The sequence below is a fragment of the Aquila chrysaetos genome, chromosome 5 (genome assembly GCF_900496995.4).
Source record: "Aquila chrysaetos chrysaetos chromosome 5, bAquChr1.4, whole genome shotgun sequence".
In the NCBI taxonomy this organism is placed as follows: domain Eukaryota; kingdom Metazoa; phylum Chordata; class Aves; order Accipitriformes; family Accipitridae; genus Aquila; species Aquila chrysaetos.
Window position 1 is genome coordinate 11,051,889 of NC_044008.1, and position 21,790 is coordinate 11,073,678.

The 21,790-nt window shown below is 37.9% G+C and overlaps 1 protein-coding gene across 17 annotated transcripts in view; it reads left to right on the top strand.

Annotated features, from left to right (window-relative positions):
- The window catches only part of CACNA2D1 (calcium voltage-gated channel auxiliary subunit alpha2delta 1), a 436,639-nt gene that overhangs the window by 58,872 nt on the left and 355,977 nt on the right, over nucleotides 1-21,790 (top strand). For all 17 annotated transcript variants that reach the window (XR_003923336.1, XM_030013900.2, XM_030013901.2 and 14 more), the window contains exon 3: nucleotides 16,012-16,128. Coding sequence is in view for 16 of the 17 variants with exons in the window: in XM_030013900.2 (XP_029869760.1) it covers nucleotides 16,012-16,128 (117 nt within the window). In the remaining variant the exon portion in view is untranslated. The remainder of the gene's footprint in view (nucleotides 1-16,011; nucleotides 16,129-21,790) is intronic.

Consider the following 21,790-nt stretch of genomic DNA (forward strand, 5'->3'; position numbering starts at 1 on the left):
TCATCAAGTGTTTTTCTTCCCCCTTCTCACCTTTCCCTGTATCACTAGTTTTCAGTCCCAGACCTGTAGTTCTCTCCTGTATACTTTTTCTATTTCTCCTCCCTTTCCTGTCTCTTCTCTCCTTACTCTTTGCCTGCCACTTTCCAGTCTGTTATCTCCTACTTCCATATCCCAATCTCTTGCCCTTTCTTCGTTCAGTTTTCATCTCCTCTTTCTCCCACTGCTTAGACCACAAATGTGTAGAGATCACCTGAGAGATCACAGCAAGTCTGAGCTTTAGCTCATCACACTGTAGGAGTGATGCTGTCTGGGTTGGGATACACCTGTGTGTAGGTTCTTAGGGATTTAGCTGATAAAATCTCTGCAGTGACCTGCAGATGCTTTTCAGGCTAAAATTTGTTAAACAACAAGGAGTAAAAAGTGTATCTTTGAATCTACAGTGCAGGGGCAATAGAGTAGTTCAAAGGGAAATGAGTTACAGAGGATTTCTGACTTGAGCAAAACAATGAGTTAATGTCTCAACCATTCTGACTGGCATTTCCATGCAAAGACCACATAGTAAAATAGATAATGAAAAACCAAGAGATTGATGCTGTCTCTCTTTTTTTCCCTGAGAAAAATGTTAGTTTATGTAGTTAATATTCGGCAAACTTACAAGCTGCTAAAACAGTCTGATAATGAGAACTGCTGGGCAAACATAATACTATGTAGTGCTACCAGCTATACTTAAAGTATACTACAGTGACATTCATGCTGAGAAAAGAATGTTAGTCTGTGGACACTTTAGGTAAGTTTCTTTTTGAAAGCCAAAATTTATAGCACACTTCAAGAAAATAGTAAGTTATCTCAGAGGGTATCCACAAGGTGGTCAGTATGTGCTTGTAATCCTAGGATTAAAAACATGAAAGGGGGATGTTTCCCTGTAAAATATCCCCTTATATCAAAGCTGTTTATTTGACCTAAATTGCATGTTTTTCTCTAGCCATAAGATTTTAATTAGGTCTCTTGCCTGCAAGGGAGAATGCAAAGTCCTGCAAGGTGTGAGCCATGCAGTCTCTCCCTCTTTCCTCTTGTTTACAGGGTATTGTCACTTTCCCATTTTTTAATTACATAATTTTTTCTTCTGCTCGCTGCCTGTTAATGTTTAGTCAGATCTCTTCTGAAACAAACCACAATCTTGGAAACACAGAGATTACAAGACATTAAAAGCAGCATGCTTGCATGCCTGTCACTTTTATTCACAGAACTTGCCTTCAGTTGCCCAAGCTTTAAAAATACTTAACAGTCAGACTGAATTTTCAGCTTTGATTCTGACTTATTACTTCTTCTAACTCCACAATTGTTTGGATCAAGTCTGTAGTCTTCATGTTTAGGAAAACTTCAAGTACATTTGTTTGTTTTTTCTGCCCCTCCTCCCTCCAAAAGCAGAATGATTAATACAAAAAGAAGGAGCAGAGTGCTCCTATTATAAAACAGTAGACCTGACTTTCTGTGAACAGCTGTAGTACCAGAGGGCTGGAAAACTGTACTTTGGTCAGACAGATTTTTGGTAGGAGAAATGTTTTCCCTTGTTCTAGGGAAAATCAATTTTAATTTGGCCAAGTGATGAGGTTAAAGCTTGTGGCAAGGATGTGTAGCAGATTATAACCATTTCACAGCCTGGTCAGCTTCTCCCAGGTCGCAGGGAAAGAAGTCCCACTGATTCAGCTGAAGTTACAATCTGTGTCTGCTTCGTACAATTGAGTCTTCTATGAAGATCTCTAAAGTGACCAAGATAGCTCGCAAAGTAGCACAATTACTATGTTCTCAGCTGGAGTAAATTAGTCCTTAAAAAACCAGGGCTTTTTCAATTAGCTGCTGTGCCGTGCAAGTTTATGGTGTTTCCGTAACTTGTTGAAGATATCTCAGGGTTCATCAGTGCTATACGTGATTGTATGTGCATTGGACATCTATGGGTCTTTGTGCTGCAGGAAATTGTACTACACAACGGTCTCATCTGGAGAACTGTGAAATATTTTCTTCTGGTCATCATGGAGAGGCATAGGAGCACTGCCTGAACTCTCAATTAATTTGATTTTAGGCTGGGAGAGCTTTTGACCAGACAGAATGTAAAACTCAGTGTAATACATACTTCCAAAGGAATAAAAAAAATAAAATCTAACCCACTATTAAACTCAAGTGAGGGACTTGTTCTGTGAATAGCAGAACTGTTGAGATCAGTACCTATGTAAAAGTCTGATTTATTCTGCAGTGTGGTCATAGATACCCAGGGAGAGCATTTTTTGTATTTAAGGAGTTTACATTCAACATGTACTCAATTTAATGGAATCATGTTTAAGGAGAGGAATCTCCTCAGAGGAGAATTCCCTTTTCTTTTTCATTGACAAATTTCTTACAGTGGCTTGGAATCACAATCTTGTCCTAGTGACTAACCACTCTTCCTCCTGCTTTTACACATATAATAGAGCCATTGTAAACCATTGCAACTTTCATTAATCACAACTTTTGAAAATATATGTATAGCAAGGATACACGATAATATACTCATGAATATTCCACATAGTGTTAAGAAAGAGAAAGTATTTGGGAACTGATTTAGTGAATTACTTCAGTAGTGATTATGTTTCTGAAAATATGAAAATCTTTATGCCAACGGACATTTCACACACCTTTTCTCTTATTAGCAATGATGACAGCATTTGCCTGTGGTAGGCAAAATTGCGAAAGCAAGCTTGGATGCCATTAAATTAGGAGTTCTACATTGAGGCTACACTTATCTATAGCCTTAACTAAGCAAACCAGTATAACTGGAGCAGAAGGAACAGACAAAATGGATATTTGTAGATGGAGAGGTAGGCGAGTGCTGAGGATTATTATGGTGCACAGGGGAAACATGATCTTTAATTTATACATGTGCCTTTACTCACTAAATGATATTTGCCATACAGAGAGAATCCTGATTCAACCAAGAACTGAGCTCAGGTTTTCGTTTTTCCATTTAGAGCTTTAACTCCAGGTCATTCTCCCTGTGAATTAGTTGTGGTAAAGTACTATTTTGCTGGTATGAATCAAGACAAACACTAGTAACATCTAAATGTAAGTTCTGTTATCAGTAAGATCGATTGTGTCTAAAGTGTAGTTCCTCCTCGTGTCTTTCAAGTTTTGTTTATACTATCTGGGAATGGTCTCAAAATGGTTTTCCAAAAATAGTTTTAAAGGACATTTTTAAATACTGCTTTTTTGGACATTAGTAGGAGTTTAGGCGAGATTTGGGAGAACTCCAACTTGGATTTAATACCAATGTAATATCCTCATTACAGTAATGCAAAGATTGCTTCAACAAGGCAGGAAGTCAGGATTCAAGATGCCAAAATACTCAGCTGGTTGAAAACTGGCAGAGCTCCACTGACTTCAGTGGATTGCACTGTTTTACATTTGCTAAGAATCATGCCTAACAACATTTAATTTACAATTCAAGCAGGTAAAAAGTACTTTGAAAAAAAATAAACAAACATTTTTTACACAAGAAACAGAGGCTATAGATTGATTTTACTGCTGCTGTAGTTGCCCAGCTGAAAAGGGTATTGTTGGGTCCTTTCTATGATTTAACAGATTTTTTTTCCCTAGAAGAACAAAGGGAATGTTTATAAGAAAAAAGTTGTTATATATACAACAACTAGAGACTTGAAAGCAGGAAGACAGGATACACAGGAAAATCTTTAAGGATGTACAAGACGTCCAATGTGCTTCTTTAAATGGCTCTCAACAAAGACACAGCTTAGTATATGCCCTTTAATGTTATAAGTATTGTGTTTTTAAATAAAAAACCCCAGTCACGCAATTGTCCTTTCAACTTAAAAAGGTTCATGTAACTTTGTCTTACTCATGGACTCTCTGTGCTGTCAGGCATTATGAAGCTGCTCTGGTGTGAATGATGTGGTTTCTACAGAGCAAATAGACTTTTGGGAAAAAAAAAGAAGGAATAGACAGCAGCTTAATAGAATTTTAAAATCCATGTAGCAAAATAAATATTGAGGATGTATCTGATCTCACTAGCTTCATTTATGAGTAGGCATTTTGTCTTAGTAAAGACAAAAAAATGGACGAAGTTTGAAGTCACATTCTTTACCTGCAACAGTTACCTCAGCATGCAGAAAAAAACAGGTGGAGAGCCTACAGAATTAAGTAAATACGTAGTCCCATTTTGATGGAAGTATACTCAACTTACATTTTTACATAGACCTTTCACAGCAAAGACCCATGACTAAGCTAATTGACAGCTCTTTTAATCTAATAAACTACAAGAAGTATGCTTCTGATTTCCAGCTCCTAAAATACCTCTAGGGACAGGAGAGAGGAGGGAGGGATCCCTGCAGTACCCAGAAAGGAAGACCTCAGAGTAGAGAACATGCCTTATAGCAATGCATGAGCTTGTCTGTTCTAAACTGATTGTAGAGAATCCTCTTTTACATAAACACTGTATTAAAAATGTGTGTCTGTGTTAAGAGCTTTGACGTGACAAACGCACTGGAGCTTCACTATGGCTGTTATGGGAAAAAAATGCCCATCTTGTACAGTGTAACCTTTTCAAGCAATGGCATAACTGAATGAAACAGCAGATAGAGAGGCAGTTCCAAGGAAATCTGGTCTGAATCTGTTTCCTTTTTGATACATCACTGCAAAACCGATCCATGCATGATGTTCGTAAGGCATACTGTTATTACAGTCCCAGGAGCTGCAGAGTGAACCCATACAGACTGACTTGGCCTTTAAATGATATTCAAACTGAGATAGAAATACTGTTTCTTCCTCCAAAATTAGAGAGCTACATATGGATATTTGGTATGTGGCAATGAGTTCCATTCACAGAATGAGTCCACCAGCAACTGTTAGAAATTTTTTTATTTATTTTATCTCTTGAATGCTGTTTTATAATAATTAGCTCTTCCTTGCCGAACACCCAGCCGAGGTTCTGCATGAGCACATTTCATCCATTGCTCAGTGTGAGGTCTGTGTGCCTAATGCACAGATGGTGCGAGTCTGCTGAAGCGCTCAGATTGGCAGCAGATTCCCAGTCCATGCTTTTAGCTTTTCAGGTCTTGGATCAGTCTCTAGAGTTTAACTGAGATGAGTGACTTGTAAGAGAGACTGGTCTCTGATTTGAACTGTCCTGGAGCAGGGATATTCAGGAAGGCTTCCTTCTGCCAGAAGGAATTATAACCTAGGCGTAATTTTCTGTTGGACTCATTACAGATTTTAGCTAAGTTACTGTTATGTTCTAGAGGCTCTACAGATAGAGGCATGCCACTAACTTACTACCTATAGAAGCTGTCATATATAGCTTGCCTTGTTTTCGTCATTAACTGTGTCGAGGTCTGTGCAAGGGGAGGCTTTAACAGTTTACTTGAACTCAATGTAAAATTTGTATCTGGATGAGTCTTCCCTGTGGTCATAGATGGTCTGAAATTCCTGCTTCAAAAGATGGTTTGACAGACAAGTTAGCAGTAAACGTTTCTGTTCTTACTATCTTTTCTCTGTGATTGGCGTGATATTTATGTGGCTCTTTCTTTAAAGTCATAAAGTTAATGGGATGAATTAGCAAAGGCTTTATATAAATTTGCGATTATTTATTAAAAAAATTAAGCTGGTCCATAGAATTGAAATTTCCATTTATTTTTACCAGCTTTACTTTTTTTTTTTAATACTATATTTATCAGGTTGGATTAAGTTTAAATATGCTTTAGCCAAAGGCAAAGAGTTTTGTACCTCATGCTATTCTCTGATGAACTACCAGATGGACCTAGGGGATATTTGGCCACATTCCAGAATATACTACATTCACCCTTGTTAAGGTTGAAGTAATGGAGAGTTTTATGATTAAGAAAAATATAAAGAAGAAATGCGAGAACTTTTTTTTTTTTTTAAGATGGTTTGATTTTAAGAATAACAATCCAAATAAATACATTTGGCTTACATTTCTCTAGTGGTCTTGTCTATGGACTTTGAAAGTCTGAATTTCATTTGAAAGTCTGAATTTCATTTGAATGTTGTGATTGCTATAGATTCTGATGAGTTTGTCAGTATTTTGACCTTGAATTTTAAGCTACTTTTGACTTCTGAGCTATGAAATATTAATATATTAGTGCATAGTCTCCATCCTTCTTCACCCCTGAAAATGGAAAATGTAACTAATACCACAACACTTGTAGGCACAACTTGCATAACTGTGAAGTGGTTCACCGTGTGCCCTGGGTGTACTCTCCAGTGCTCTAGGAAAGGAAAGCAAGTGCTTCAATGAATCAAATATGGGAATTAAGGAAACTTTCATATTCATTCAATAAATTGTGCCATCCAGTGAGGTTCACTATGACTGATCTTAAAAGTCAGAACAGTGTTGTATCCTTTCTTTTCTCCTTTTGTCTCTTTTTGTTGTTCTCAATGGAACAAAAGACTAAAACACATTTTTAAACATAAAATAAAATAGAGAAGACTTTTTACCCATATAAAACAAATACAACTAAATTTTAGTGTCATCTTGAAATGAAAATTTAAACAGAACAAGTGTTTTGAAGTTGTTGAAGCAATTCTTAATCCTCATGGGGTTATCAGTTTTATATTTGCTGCAACTTCCCTGAGTTCAGGCCATTTTTATGAGAGGCTCTGGTAGGTCTACAACTGAAGTTTTCTGCAGAAGTGCAGTTTTGTTACATTGTTTTTCTAAGGAGAAGAAGGAGAAAAATCTGAAAGCAATGAAGCAACTCTAATTTTTTTAAATGCCCTCAGTAATGTGTAATAAAATAGACAGTTTATCAGAAAGTTTGGCCAAGTGCGCTGTGATGAGGCTGGTGCTCTGAAATGCTTGAATTCTTTCTAAGCATAAATTGGCTATTGTACACTATTTACAGTTGTGTCTTTTGCCTCATCCCTAAGGTGAGGACACCAGTTTGCTGTGCGAGTGGGGTGTGGTGAAGGGAAGTGAGGTCAGGATTACTTTTGGAATGGAATTATGAAGGGGTTGGTACAGTGGAACATGGGCATTTCAGGTATTTATTGAGAAGTCGGACTCCATTTACAAGAATTAAAATAATGTATGAGATGGGTTAGACTGGTTAGAGATTCCCAAAATACAGTAACAGGTTTTTTTAGAACACAGTATTTATAAAGGTATCTCCCATTTGGGGTATGCCATTTCTATGTTCTATGTGCAACCAAATACCAAAGCTGCAGGCATTAAGAATAGAATCCTCCAAACTAAGTTCTGTTGAGTTTACACAGTGCTAACTAATGTCAAGATGTCAGGAAAATTAAATCACTTTTAAAAATGCAGGCTAGGAAATTTGAAGACACATCTGCAAGTTCTTTTTGTAATCCGAATGGAAACTAAGAGATTGTCAAAACACGGGGAAGCCTCATTTATTATTTGCAGATGCTACTCTCCCTCTGCTCCCTTAGCAATAAACTGGCATTTTGAAGAGTTCCTTCTTCCAGCAAGCGAAATCAGCTGTAAGTCGCTAAGAATAGGTGGCTGCATTAACAAAGCTTGCTCAGGCTCAAGGGGAGGGATGGCTTAATATTACCATAGTTTTAATTACTATTTGATGATCTGGATAATCTTTGAGCAAAGCACTGTTCTTGGTTCATTTATAACTTTCCATGGGCTTTAACACTAATAAAATCTGTCCTATTGGTGCTTATGTTCAGATCGTTTTCGTAGAAGCTGAGAGCAAATTAAAGATTTGCCTTAAAAAAAAACACACATGAAAACTAACAAACACCCTAACGTTATAGCTAATCAGGTTCCAACTCCTGTGGTTAGTAAAACACCAAAAAAACTCTGCTAGTTGCCTGCGACTTAAAAATTACCTTTGGGGAGAAAGTCAATAGGTGTTAAATTGCATTAAGAGCAGCTGAGGCAGGACACAATTTCCTACGAATAAGTGAGTTTGAAAAATTACATAAGTGCCCACCTCAAGATACGCGAGCAATGCAGAAGAAACGTGAAACACTTTCTTCCTATTGTTCTTCTTCTGTTACAGGAAAGATTCACTTCTTGTGCATGTTGTACTTACCATGAGTTGGGATTTTTGAGTTCTCATCCAGTCAGCTGAAAGTCTGAGCAAAAACTGCTGTGAAACCAATAAATGATGTAGTCTTGTTATTTAATGCTGTGTTGCTATCGCTATGGAACAAAATCAAATGCATTTTTCTTAACAAAAGGGGATTTATAGATCTCTTTTTGATGTTTGTACAATAGCAGAGGTACAAAGCTGAACTCACATTTTATGAAGGTTTGAATACAAAGTGATAATTACAAAAATTACTGCTTAATTTTAAAGTCCTCTAGACTACTTTGTTAATTATCAACAGTCAAAAGTGTCTGATGATTCCATCCTACAAAGTATCCCTGATTATCTGCTTCCCTTTAAGTAGGCACCTGAGTGAGCCAATTGATTCTGGCACTACTTATACTCTCTCTGATGTTAACTGAAGCATAAGTGTTTCCAGCATCTTGCAGAATTCAGCCTGAATTACTTAAGAATGAACTAGCTCTGGTAATTTTTTTCCTAATGTGCACATCACTACTATGGAATGTCATGGTTTTCAACCTGTCAGCTGCCCTGTCACTTGTCATCCCAGACCTTTACAGCAGTAAGTGATCAGGCAAGTGATTCTAAAAAGCAACAGCTACAGTAAACTATTGGGGTGGTTTTTTCCTTTGTGTTGTTGCCATGAATTTCAAGAATGAAGGCATCTGTGAGTTGCTAGGGAACAGCTGTAATCTTATTTATACATTATATATAGCAGAGAGTAAGACATATTTAAAATACTCAGACTGATTTCTTTGAACGTACAGAATGCTCCTTGGGAAGGAACATTTTTCAATGTGTTCCACAATGGATCACTTATGATTCAAAGAAAAGAAATGCCTTGTGAGAAAGAAAAAATTCTCTGGCATGTATTAGAAATAGAAAGTATTAGTACAACTTTGGAAATAAGATATGGTAGTGAGAAGATAGAATTTGCTGCCTCTGGCCAAATTACATAGTTGTTTGTGATAATAAAAAAGTTGTGTGTGTAATAAAAAGTTAGCAATAATAGCTGCATGCAGTAAAAAGTTAGTTGTGTGTGTAATAAAAAGTTAGCAATAATAATCACTCACATGGATTGGAGTGGTAATTTCTGTTTTCCGACTTTTCCTGCTCCCAAGATCTCTTCATCTGTTTGGATGTCTGTCAAACAGTCCCCCATCTCCGTTTTTCTCACATAAATGAGATCATGATATGTAACTTCATGGCACTCACAAAGGCAAAAAATAAAATTAGTGAACATGTGGGTGTTACTAGTTGATACTTTGTTAGCTAAACAAAGTTATTAAAACTGAAACTGTTTGTAATTCTGTAAAACATGTTGAGTATTGTTGATAAAACAATATAATTTCATCAAAGTATTTGTATTGAAAATTTTAACATTGCTCAAAATTTCAGTAAGAAATGTCCTTTTTTTTTCAAGCTGGATGATTCCTTTCTCCCCAGGATGAAATACGAAATTTGGGGGGAGGTCAGTCTGTATGATTTTTTTTGGAGGGGGAGAGGGAGAACAGAGAGCTGACCAATATCCTGGGCCACGTTGAAGTAGATGTATAAATTAGAAAAATTCTTAAGTTATCCCATCAGCAAATTTTTTATTTAATATTCTGATACAGTTTATTAGGCAAAGTTTTTACTTCAATCAAGAATTGTAAGATAACTCTTTTGTCTGGATAAGGAGCAGATAGAAATACTCTGTATCAGGATGAATACACCTCTGGAAGTGCCTGTTCCTTTCAGTAACTGTAAAGGTGACTTGGATGCTTGCTCAGCCTTAGGTTTAGAAATCTCAAAGCTACATAAATCCCCAGCTGTCAGCAAAGAGCAAGCATCGTTCTTCAATTCTTACTGGTTTTAGCAGAGAATTACACATTGAAGAGAACCAGCTTTGCTGTCGAGTTGCGCCCAAAGCCGTACCCCCCGGATGGGACTTCAGAAGCTATCCTGAGCCTGTTGGCTGGGCTGGACCCCAGCAGCGTCCTGCACACACTGGGGTATTTCTGCATCTTGCTCCCCAGCAATCAAGGCTCTGAATGCTCTTTTACTTTGAGGGCAGCTCTGTACCTAAGCTACTTCTCTGCATTCATGACATATTGTGCTGCAGCTAATAAGTAATCTGGAGTTGCTGGTGCATGAGGTGTCTGTTGCAGAAGTGCTGGCTCTGAGCGTGGCGTCAGATTAGGTCATGCAAGCACCTGAGAAAAACATTCCCCAATTCTTCTAGTTCTGAGCAGTTAATGCCAAGATGATGTAGTTTCCTTTGTGTATCTTCAACCTGAGTCAGGGACAGAGGGGAGTTTTAAACTCTGACTGCACAGTTTTAAGGGAGCTGGATGCTGGTAATGGGGTGTGTCAGCAGTCTCAGACATGACAAGCAATGAACCAAGTCTAGGTTTCACCTAGGGCCTCCAGTCAGGAGTAAGAGGAGATATGGAGCCAGGGACAGGTTGGAGACAAAGTTGCAGCGTGGGTCCAACACCCATCCAAGAGACAGGACTGGAGAAAAGCTCTAACATAGATCTGAGGGCTCCATCTAGGAGATGGGCTAACTATGGCATAGGGTCAAGGTTCATCGAAGGGGTAGGGCTGGAGACAGGCATACCTGTCCCGTAGCCAAGGACTGGGCTGAAATGGAGCCTGTGGACTGGGGTGCAGGCAGATGTTCCCAGCGAGGCAGGTCATGGTCATTGAGGCCTATTAGTGCCCCATGGGGGTAGAAAGCAAGAGACTTTTTGGAAGCACCAGGGGGAACTGGCCATGGGAGGCCCTCTGCAAAAGCAGGGAGTGGGCAGGAAGAGGATAGTTTACAAAACCTTTATATAAGTTTTACTCTGTTCTGGGGGATTTTAATCGGTTAATTACTTTAGTATATAAGCTTGTAAAACCTAGCTCAAGATTTCACAAGCACTCAGTATTTTGGTGTAGTCACTTTCAGAAAAGATGGAGGAAGACCCACCACTAAGTTTTGGTTGATTTGGGGACCCAAGCTCAGTAGTATCTTTCAGCAGAAGTTTTGCCATCATGATAATCTCCAGCTGGTCTAGACTGATTATAAAGCATTGTCGTTGACAGAGGTGTCCCATCAGCCTACCTGAGCTAAGTGGTCTTGAAAGTAGCATTGAAGCAATAAAAATGGCAATAGATTTACCTTGTATAGACAGGTATTACTGGAATTGTTGAGTTATTTTATTTCTCTATTCCAAAGCATATTTCAAGGTAGGAAAAAATACAGCGGTTTTGGTTAACATTTGAAATTCTGGGTTTGAACTTCTGAAGATCTTGTTTCATGTGACTTCTGTGTCCGTGAAAGTAGTATTAAGTGATGGAACTGAGATTGGCGTGTTCATGTCCCATGTTTGGGCCCTCGACCAAGTTACCACTGCCTGAAGAAAAGGCTCCATTGTTTCTTACACTGGGAGAGTGACAGTTTCAAAAAAAACAAACAAACAAACAAAAAACAGGCAAAGGAATTCTATTGTAGTTTAGAAGAATTCAACGTGAATTATTATTCCTTGGTTTTTGAGTAGTCTGTGTAAACAGTGCTAAGACTACAGATCCAAAGCAGAGAGAATTTATTGCTCTCAGGAATTCTTTCTGAGTTTAATAAAGCATGGGGGCTATTTAAATAAAATGTCAATGTTACAGAGGGTCCCAATACCTGCCACAATGCATCAAGAGCCATGCAATGAAGGTGCATCTTTCATTCTCTCTCAATTTGTACAGAAATGTTTGACTTTCCCTTGCGAGTCTTATAGAAAGCAAGGAGAATGTCTCTTTGTGAGAGATTTATAAACATGTCCTTGAAGACTGAGTGGAGAAGGGCATGTTCTGCTGAGGAGCTGGCAGTTTTTCTAATCTTTACCACATTTAACTATTGTCCTTCTTGTCTTGTTTCATCCTAATGTGACTCTCCCCATCATATTCTCACCCCTAAAACCTTGCAGTTCATTATACCAGAATAAGTATTCAGTATTTAGAAAGCAATTTTAATACATTTTTGCCTGAATAAAGAAGTTCATGGCTATTGAGTTCAGAGAAAAACTGAAGTATTTTTTGTGCTATGACCTCACAGATTTTACTTAGTCATGCAATGAGGCTTTATTCTGTGAGAAGTGGTAGGGTTTTACTGACAATTTGGAGAGCTTTGAGCAAAACATTAGTGATTAAAGTACTAAAAACGATTTTAGACGTAAAAGCCAACAGAAACTTGCATTCATTTGGTCAAAGCAATTTAATAAAATGTATTTAAATTAGCTCTTCTTAACAAGCCGCGAAGCCTGCCAAATTGCATTTTGAAAGACGAAAGAGCACACCTTTGCTGATAAGACTCTTTATGGCTATTTGAGATGAGTTTTAGCTAATTGTGTTTGACTGCTAGGTGGGAGGCTTGGAGAAGGAAAAGTTTGTCACAGGTTGACAAACCCTGAAGTGCGTATCATTTCTCCATGTGTTGTGCTGAACTGCTGCAGTGCTACAGCTGAATTAAAGAAAAGGGGAGCAGGCAAGAAATAAATTATGTACACACCTCTTAAATAATTAGTGAATATTTCTTACACTGTTCCTTGGTAGTTGTGGCCGGTCTCACACTTCAGGAAAATAAAGAAGTGTGTGAAGTTCTGAGTTATTTCTGATGCCTTTTGTTTAGGAGCTTGTGGGATAAATCTTCCACTGGCAGTAGAAGCAGGGGAGATAGATAGATGCTCCGAGCCCTGCCATGGGATAAAGCGAAGAGGAGGAGAAGGAGAGTCACTGACTCGACTCTATGTGGGATCTTGTGCAAGACTCAAAGGTTTTTTCGGGGGTTGTTGTTCTGAATTTTTTTCCTTACTTTTTTTTAATCACTGATAAATAACAGCTTGTGAAGCCAGCCTCGGAGTCAGGCTTTCTCAGTGGTAGGACCCACAATGCCTGTTATAAAGGTTTTAAGTTGAAGTATGATTCAGGCTTTTGAACTACTCTGATAGCTGGTGCTGGAGAAGAAAAATGTTTATTTTTTGCCTAAAAATGTATCCACTATACCACACTTTGACAGTCTGCAGCTTTCAAACCATTCAAGCTTGGAGGTATGGGAACAACTTCCCTATAGGAATGGGGTTTGTGAAAAAATTGAGTGCTTTCAGATTGGGGTTTATAAGATCATATGTTTGCTATAAGAACAGATTACATACAGCGATGAAAGTGCAAATCTTCCATCCAGGTTCTCAATCCCTTACTAGTATGGCTTACTCTAACTTTGCTCTATATTGAAAGATCAAGTCCAATAAATTACTCCTATTGTGTTTCTGGTTGGTGGGGTGCAAAATCACGGTTGTGTGGATGCAGTGAGCCATCACTTTAACTTCTGCTGAGGCTGTTAGATCACAGCCTGTTAGAAACCATATTTCACTAAGTGCTTAAAGATGTCAAAGAATTATCACTACAGCACTTGCCTTTACATAGCTGGTCAGTGCAGTCTCCAAGCATCCCTATCATCCATCTGCTCCAAACCTGCATTACTTGAGCACATACTTGCCTGTGCCCCTACTGTGTATATTCTTTGCTTGTGGCCTTCTTAATGTTTGTTTATAATACTGAGTGAAAAATTTAATCACAATGAAATGACATTTTTGCAGTGAACTACTGCTTTTTCCAAATTTTAAGATGTTTTTGCCTAATTGAAACTCCCGAATGAAAAGGGATTATATTTAAATTCTTTTATTGCTTTCATCATTGAGTAGCAGATGAAAAGCAATTGCATGAACAAATCTGAAAAAAGAGAAACCAGGAAAAAAATGAACTAAGCAAAACAAACTTTTTCACAAGTAAAATGAATGAATGCTTTAAATTTTTTAAAAATTATTATTTAAAAACTTCCGTGAAAGTTATTTTACATTTTTCTAGCCTATCTGCAAAATCTTGTGACAATTCTTCTATAAATTTAGTTACTTTTGATGCAGGTGTACTTCACACAGTCATGAATGAAGTTTAAAGGATTTGGCACTACATTTCTCTTCAAAGAATAAAACACAAACACCTGGTAACACCCATATTCCAGTGTCTATTCCTTATGTGATTGGGGTGAATATTTGCTGCTGATGGGAAAACCTACAAGTTTTGCCAGATTTGATGGTCACTCCAATTTAAATGCTCCTCTGAAATTTCCATTCTTGATTCAAACCATCTGGATCTATGAAACTGATTTCTACTCTTGCCTTGCCTGTAGGACTGTAAGGCTCATCTGGTCACTACAATCAATTTGACTCCAAATCCCACTGCTGACTGTGCATATTTAATGAGTTTCAGAGAAAACTGTAAGAAATTCTGTTGTGATAAGTTGTAGGATAAAATGTCTTTATTTCAAATTTTGTGGACTAATTATTGGCCTATAGGCCATTTCTACTATTAAGATCTGTTCTCAGGAAAAAAACCAAGAGATTTTGGGTTATACCTAAGATAAACTTTCTGCGTGGCAATTTTGAAAATCAAGCACCTCAAAAATATCTAAACTATAATCTGAGCTCATTAAAAACTATTGTCTTTTGTAGTGGTTTTCTGCTCATGATGCACTGAATTTTCAAAATAATTACTACTATATGAAGCATTAAAGCATATTGCAATTACTCAGTTACTGGTGGAAAGGAAAGACTGTAGTTCTGCAGGAAAAAACCAAAACCCAACATGAGTGTTGTGAAATTCAAAAGTGGTGAAAACCTATGACAGTTTATGAGACATGCCTGATAAAAATTTGCAGCTATAACTGTAGCTGTCAGAAATTTATTTGTGATAAATACCCATCAGCTACAAGCACCAGAGACATACTTTGGTGAGTTTCTTTAAGGTCTCCATAGCTTTAACCCGAGAAACCTGGCGGGGCTGGTAGACTCAATCTGGTCTGCAGTTTCTCGGTTCTTGTGCTGGATGGCAGCCAGTGCATTAGCGCTGGACCCATTCCTGCCTGTGCCTGGAATTACTCCCTGGGAGACAGCACAGCCCCCACCAGGCAGCCTTGCGGAGAGGCAGAGTACTTGAGTAAACTCAGGCCATCTGTTGGTTGCATAAATTAGTTTTCCCCTTTTGCCCATCTAGCCATAAGGCATCCACTTTTTTTTTCTTTTTTTTTCCCCAAATAATGTATTTTTTCTTTATCCAGCTGTAGTAGGACAGAGATAGGCAAATGGATTTATTGCTACTTTTTTCTTCTTTACTTGTTGTGGTTGCATGCATTTCATCGTAGTGGCTTTGTTTAACAAATCAAATTATCTCCTTCATATATGTATTCTGCTTTGGAAACAGTTAATGGCTCCTCACCAGAGATAACCTTTATTCATGATAGAGGAGAAACACGATTATAGTTCCTTTTCCCTCTCTCCCCCATCTTTTTTCCCCGTTCATTTTTTCTCCATTTCCCCCCTTTTTCTTTTTTTCCCTTTTTTTCTATTTTCATATTTGTTTTCTTCCTCTTCCTCTTCTTTCCTCATGAATACTAACACTATAACATGAATAAATAGATAAGGGACTAAACTGATTACATTAGCATAACTTAAATGATTTACTTCAAACGGTGTGTTTGTTGTTCAGCATTTCAGGAAGAATTAAATTCAGCAATAACTATCAACTTCAGTCATTTTAAAGGATCTCCATTTTACTTTTCTCTTAGCACTCTGTGGGAATCAGATTCCTTGAGCATTTAGCAGTTGAATAGTCCGTCACTAGAAACAGTCAGTTTTGAAGCTTTTTTAAATCATTTTTAGTGGCACCTTCTACCTCTCAGACAAAAAGGTGTAGTATTTCTTTCACAAGGCACATTTGGATTTTCCTAGCAATAGTCTTTCTGATGCTCTCCAGTAGGAACAGAGGACATCTTGATGCCTGTTCTGTCAAGTCACTGTGCTTATTTTGAATGTCTACTGCCATTTTGATTTATTTCCATTTTTTCCTCTTGCAGATTTATTTGAAAAACAGAGATTTGTATACTGTAGAAGCCAACAACCCTCGTCAGCTAGTGGAAATTGCAGCCAGAGACATTGAAAAACTTCTGAGTAACAGGTCTAAAGCCTTGGTGGTGAGTACTAATGGGTTGGGTTTTCTATTTAGCATTTAAAAAAATCTTTATTTATCATTGAAACATGCTTTTATTGTTATTGTTGCTGCCTATACACTTAAGGGCAGTGTCAGCCTGATGTGTACAGGACATGACATGTAGAAAGATGGCTTGTGACTTCATGGTAGAAAATGAACTCATTAATTCATTGGCATAGGACAGATGCTTATAATAATGACGGACAGATTAGGAACCATGGCCAAGTAACAAATCAAGTTATAAATAGATTGGAAAATATTCCTCTAAGTGACGCACATGAATGTTTATGACTTGAAGATCACTGTACTCTACAGTCAGTAGTGATCTTAGGCAAACAAGAAGTACAGCTTTTTTTTAAATGTGATTTAAGAATAATGCTATCTTTGAAGTCACGATGTTCATTTCGGTATTATTGCTAACTACATCTGTTGATATTTGGTCTCTTCATCTTTTTAGTTACTCAGTCTTTCTTGATGGTAACAACTAATTCTCCTTCAACAAATGCAACTGTGTGTGAATCAGATTCATTTCCATACCTATTCTATTTCTGACTTGCTAATTTAATCTGTATTTCAATCATGCTTCATATCAGCGAAGTTAATCCTGAACTATTAGTGTGAAGACCATGCTGCATTGTAACCTCACGATTCTTTGTGTTTTAAATAAGAAGTAGCTATTTCTTTAAAGTGCTTTCGCCAGCAATCCCTTTCTCTTCTATCCCGTAAGACACCAAACCTGGGTAATTGCTTTTTATGATTCCTACTCACATCACTCTGACTTGCATAAGAGTTTAGAGTGCTTTTCAGAAGATACTGACCAAACATGCACGGGGGGATCCGGATGAATTCATAAACATGCTTTTTACAGAGTAGAGCTATTAGAAATGGGTTTAAAGGATGGAACAGCAGACTGGGATTCCCTGAGCAATTACATATCCACATAGACTTGCAGATGAGTTTGGACGTGTCATTTAAAGGGAAACAGAGAAGAAAGAGGGATTAATTCACCTAACTGTAGACATCTACTCAGCTGGTTGTCCTAAGCTCCTTTTCTGTTCAGTGGAATAAAACAGGCACTTCTCACTCAGGATTGACCTGACATGTTCTGAATCAGACTTTAAAATGGGATGAACTACAGCCCAGAAGTACTTCTCTCTTTTTCTATCAGAGGGGCCTCGATATAAATGTCTATACTGTAGGTGTGTAAAACTGGTGGAGGTAAGTCCCACCCAAGCAGTCCTTTTATCAGTACAGTTTCATGCAGCTGAAGAATCAGTCTGAGAGTGAAACTGCTGCTGCATGCTATCCTGAGGACCAGCCTTCTTGTAGGTGATGAGATTTTGCTTAGTCCGTTGTCTGTGCATAGGTACCACAGGAGGTACCCGTTTTCCTGTCTTCTGTTCTTAGCAGGAGTTCACTCTTCCAGTTCCCATAGCTTCCGTAACATGCAATGTACATCAGTGTTACCTGGGCCAAAGGTTCTCTGCTTCAGTCAAATGAGTGTAAAAAAGATGATTTTTTTCTTTGTTTTCCTGATTTAACTCAGTGGGCATGTGTTTATGTAGTACTCTGGGGACTTTGTGTTATTATTGCAAAATATTATAAGACATTTGCAGACCTTTGTGAACATACCATTTTTTTCACCGTTTTCCCATCAACCCATATTAGTCTGATGTTTTTAGATTATCACGGCCAAATCTTATATTTTCTTGAGACTCAAGATTAATGTCAGGGTTTGTGTGTGTCTGTGGTGGTTTGATCTTAAAACTTTAGGAAAATCAATTAACTATTTCATGCTTATTTTAGACAAGATTTCAGAACAGTTTTTCTGTGAATGTGGAATAAGAAGGGTGCCTACCTCATTTTAGGCAAGTCCATGGTCACTTTTTGAAAAGGGTAAGACAATTCAGTTCCCTGATGTAAAAGAAGATTAAATTAGGGGAAGGATGTTCCTTCAGTCCAGTTCTCCTCTTTTTTTTTTTTTAAAAAAAAGAAGTCTTGTAGTCTTCAGAACTTCTCAGGTAATTTTAATTTTAAATGATCAAGTCAATGCATCCGGAAGGCAAATAAAAAGTCCTCCAGACGTATTAGTGGCTAAAGACTTATGACTTTAAAACCAATTTTATTATTTTGGGCGGTGTCACTCATGATGTCTTTAAAGCTTGGGATTGCCGTTACTGCCAGTGCTGCAGTGAATGTACAATACTTATTATTTTTAGCTGCATGCCATCATTTCAGGATGCGTGTCAGCAAGACTTCTGCATGACATCTTTATCAGTCTTGCCACTTCATGCAGAGTGAAATTCATCCCCAAACAGGTGGAAATAACTTAACTCCCCACACACACTTCACACAACTGAATTTGATTTGTCATCCTTTAAATACTGATCAATGATGCTTCTCTTCAGTGTTAGAACATCTCTAAATTTTTTTTTAAATTACTTCTTTTTTAATTGCCTGAGAATTTACAAACATTAATTACATGATTATAACATCTACATAAGATCCTTTTTGCAGCAAAGTAATTGAAATGACCTATTGAAACATTCCTCTACTCCAGTTCAAGAAGGACAGAGCTTTCTTACAGAGGTTGTCAGGTTTCAGATGTTTGCTTTGCTGAAACTTTCTGTGAACTTTCTGTACTTTTTATGTACGAAATATATATATATAAAAATCCTAATTTGATATATATATATATATCAAATATATAAGTATTTGGTAACCTACTGTGCTTTTTTTAAGCAAGTGGTATTTAATTTCTCTCTATATATCCTAGTCTGGGTTTTTTACTTTTTTTTTTTTTCTAAATATTTACATACATTTAAAAAAAAAAATTATCAAAACCACTTTCTTCAGAACAGCTTTCTAGGAGTGGTTGGTCATAGATGGTTCCTGAGAAAACTTACTTTTCCTTTTGTATCAAATGCCAGACACAGCCAAAGCCAATGCATTAAAAAATGAGTATAACCTCTCAAATACGTAAAACTGACTTAAGCTTTTACTATTATTTTCATTATTATTAAGTTGATTAAGCCTTTTAATATTATTTTCATTGTTTGGCTTAGCTTCCAGTTTCTGATTCAGACATTTTTCTCAACCATTATCAAGGTTAGCTGTTCTGGGGAATTCTGTTGTTGTTTCTTTAAAAAATGTATTTCTGATGTATATTCATGTACCCAGGGGCTTAGTCTGACTAAAAAAACCAAAAGAGTAAAAGGCCTAAGAAGCATTACTTAAGGGGAAATATACCCTTTCATTAATCTCCGTCCCAGTCAGATCTCTTTGCTGACTCATATTCTACATGGTTATTAATTTTGGATCACTTCATGTTAGTTTCTCTTATGCTATCACCTGCATCCGAACTTTTATTTTCTACTAAGAGAATTCCTTCACCTTCCATATGTATTTCTCTTAATTCTTCTTTCAAGGACTATCTTTATGCTGACATTTTGTGAGCTCTATGTAGTGAAGCTGAATTATTTATCTGAAATTTAAGTCTTCTTAAACCTGCTGGGTCACATTTTCTCTGAAATCAGGAGTGGAGTTGAATGGAACTGTTACTAATGACTGCACAGAGGGTTTTACCGTTGGGGCTAATATGACTCAAAGTGTTAATTAAGACCTGAATCCTGAAAAGAGTATGATGCAAGAGGATCATACATCCTCCAGTGATGCCACGAGGAAGGTGCCAGTGAATGACATCAACAATGTCATTGTTCAGAGACTAGCATACCCCAGGGATGCCATGATTTTCTCTAGGCATGCTAGACAAACAATCTTTGGGCAAGGTTATAATAAGCAAATATTAGCGATGACTTTTCTAATAATAAGTTGGCTTCCCTTGAGCTGCAAGAGCACCTTTAAATGAGAAATAACTCTTGCAGTCCAAATTATTTGTGTTTTCATGCAACTTTGTGCTAGAAAACTCTCTAGCTATGACTTAAAGGTAAAATTACTTAATGGTTCTGTACATTACACACAAAGGGTTTGAGTAATATGGGAAAGCTTTGTGATTTCATTTCTGGTTTATATGAGAAAAGGTTATAACAAAAATCTGGACAAAGATGACTTGTTCCACCATAAGGAAAAAGTCTCTTATTATTTTTTCATGTGTATGAATTTATGCTTTAAAGAATCTTGAAAATGGTGGTTGAAATAGGTACCTAGCTGGGGAAGGAGAAAGGGGAAAGTCCTGATCTGAATTCAGAGGGCTTTCCTAGATAGCTATTACTAGAAAATGTTAGCCACAGAAGAAAAAGTTAGGATGAAAAGAAAATGGAGAATTTTCTAGTGAAGTGCAGTGAAGGAAGAGAGTGGTATGCGTAGTAAGGAGGGAGACAGGCAACAGCCTTATAGTCAGGGATGTCAAAGACCATCTTGCAGTAGAGCCTGTTGTTCAAATAGTTAACATTTCTTTTTTGGTTTACTGTTGTTTACTATTGCATATTTGCCTGGCCTAACCCTACGGAACACACACTATTTCAATATTATGGAATTTCCATATGCATAGGGTGTGCATAAGGTCCTGCAAGGGGCAGGGAGTTGGACTCAGTGATTCTTATGGGTCCATTCCAACTTGAGATATTCCACGATTCTTTGGTATTATGGGCAATTAATATTCTGTCTCTGTGTATCTTGCTAAAAGGCAGTGTACAGACTAGCTGTGCTACCATTGCAACCTGCATTTCCAGGTGTGTAATGGAAGGCAGGTGGAGGTTCCATTGAAAATGTATCCTGCAGTAACTACAAGCAAAACTCACAAAGGTTCTTGGACATTTTTCAGGTATACAACCTTTCCAAGGATACTAACAAATAGTATGCCTAGCCCGTTAGGCAGTCTGGCACCTAAATTGTTCATTTTGAGTAGAAATATCCTCGGTTTTAAAGTTCCTACCCAATTCATTAATGCAATACCTTTCTGGAGCTATGTAGATCATGCTAATAGATCATAAACTTTCAGTTCAAATGGAAACTAAATAATTTAAACAAAAACTATTCTAAATACATGTCATGGTTTAAGCCCAGCTGGCAACAAAGCACCACGAGGCCGCTCGCTCACTCCTCCCCGCTGCCCCGGTGGGACAGGGAGGAGAAAATATAAAGAAAAGCTCATGGGTCTAGACAAGGACAGGGAGGGATCACTCACCATTTATGGTCACGGACAAAAAACAGACTCAACTTGGGGAAAAAACCAAAAACAATTTAATTTACTACCAATCAAATCAAAACAAGGATAATGGGAAGTAAACCCAAGTCTTAAAAAAAACCCTTCCCCCCACCCCTCCCTCCTTCCCAGGCTCAACTCCACTCCCGATTCTCTCCCTCCTCCCCTCCAGCGGCGCAGGGGGACGGGGAATGGGGGTTGGGGTCAGTTCCTCACACGCTGTCTCTGCCGCTCCGTCCTCCTCAGGGGGAGGACTCCTCACTCCTCCCTGCTCCACCGTGGGGTCCCTCCCACAGGAAACAATTATCCACTAACTTCTCCAATGTGAGTCCTACCCACGGGCTGCAGTTCTTCACAAACTGCTCCAGCGTGGGTCCTTTCTGTAGGCTGCAGTCCTTCAGGCACAGACTGCTCCAGCGCCGGCTTTCCCACGGAGTTCTGGCCATCCTGGGGGGCATCCACCCCCTGCTCCGGCATGGGC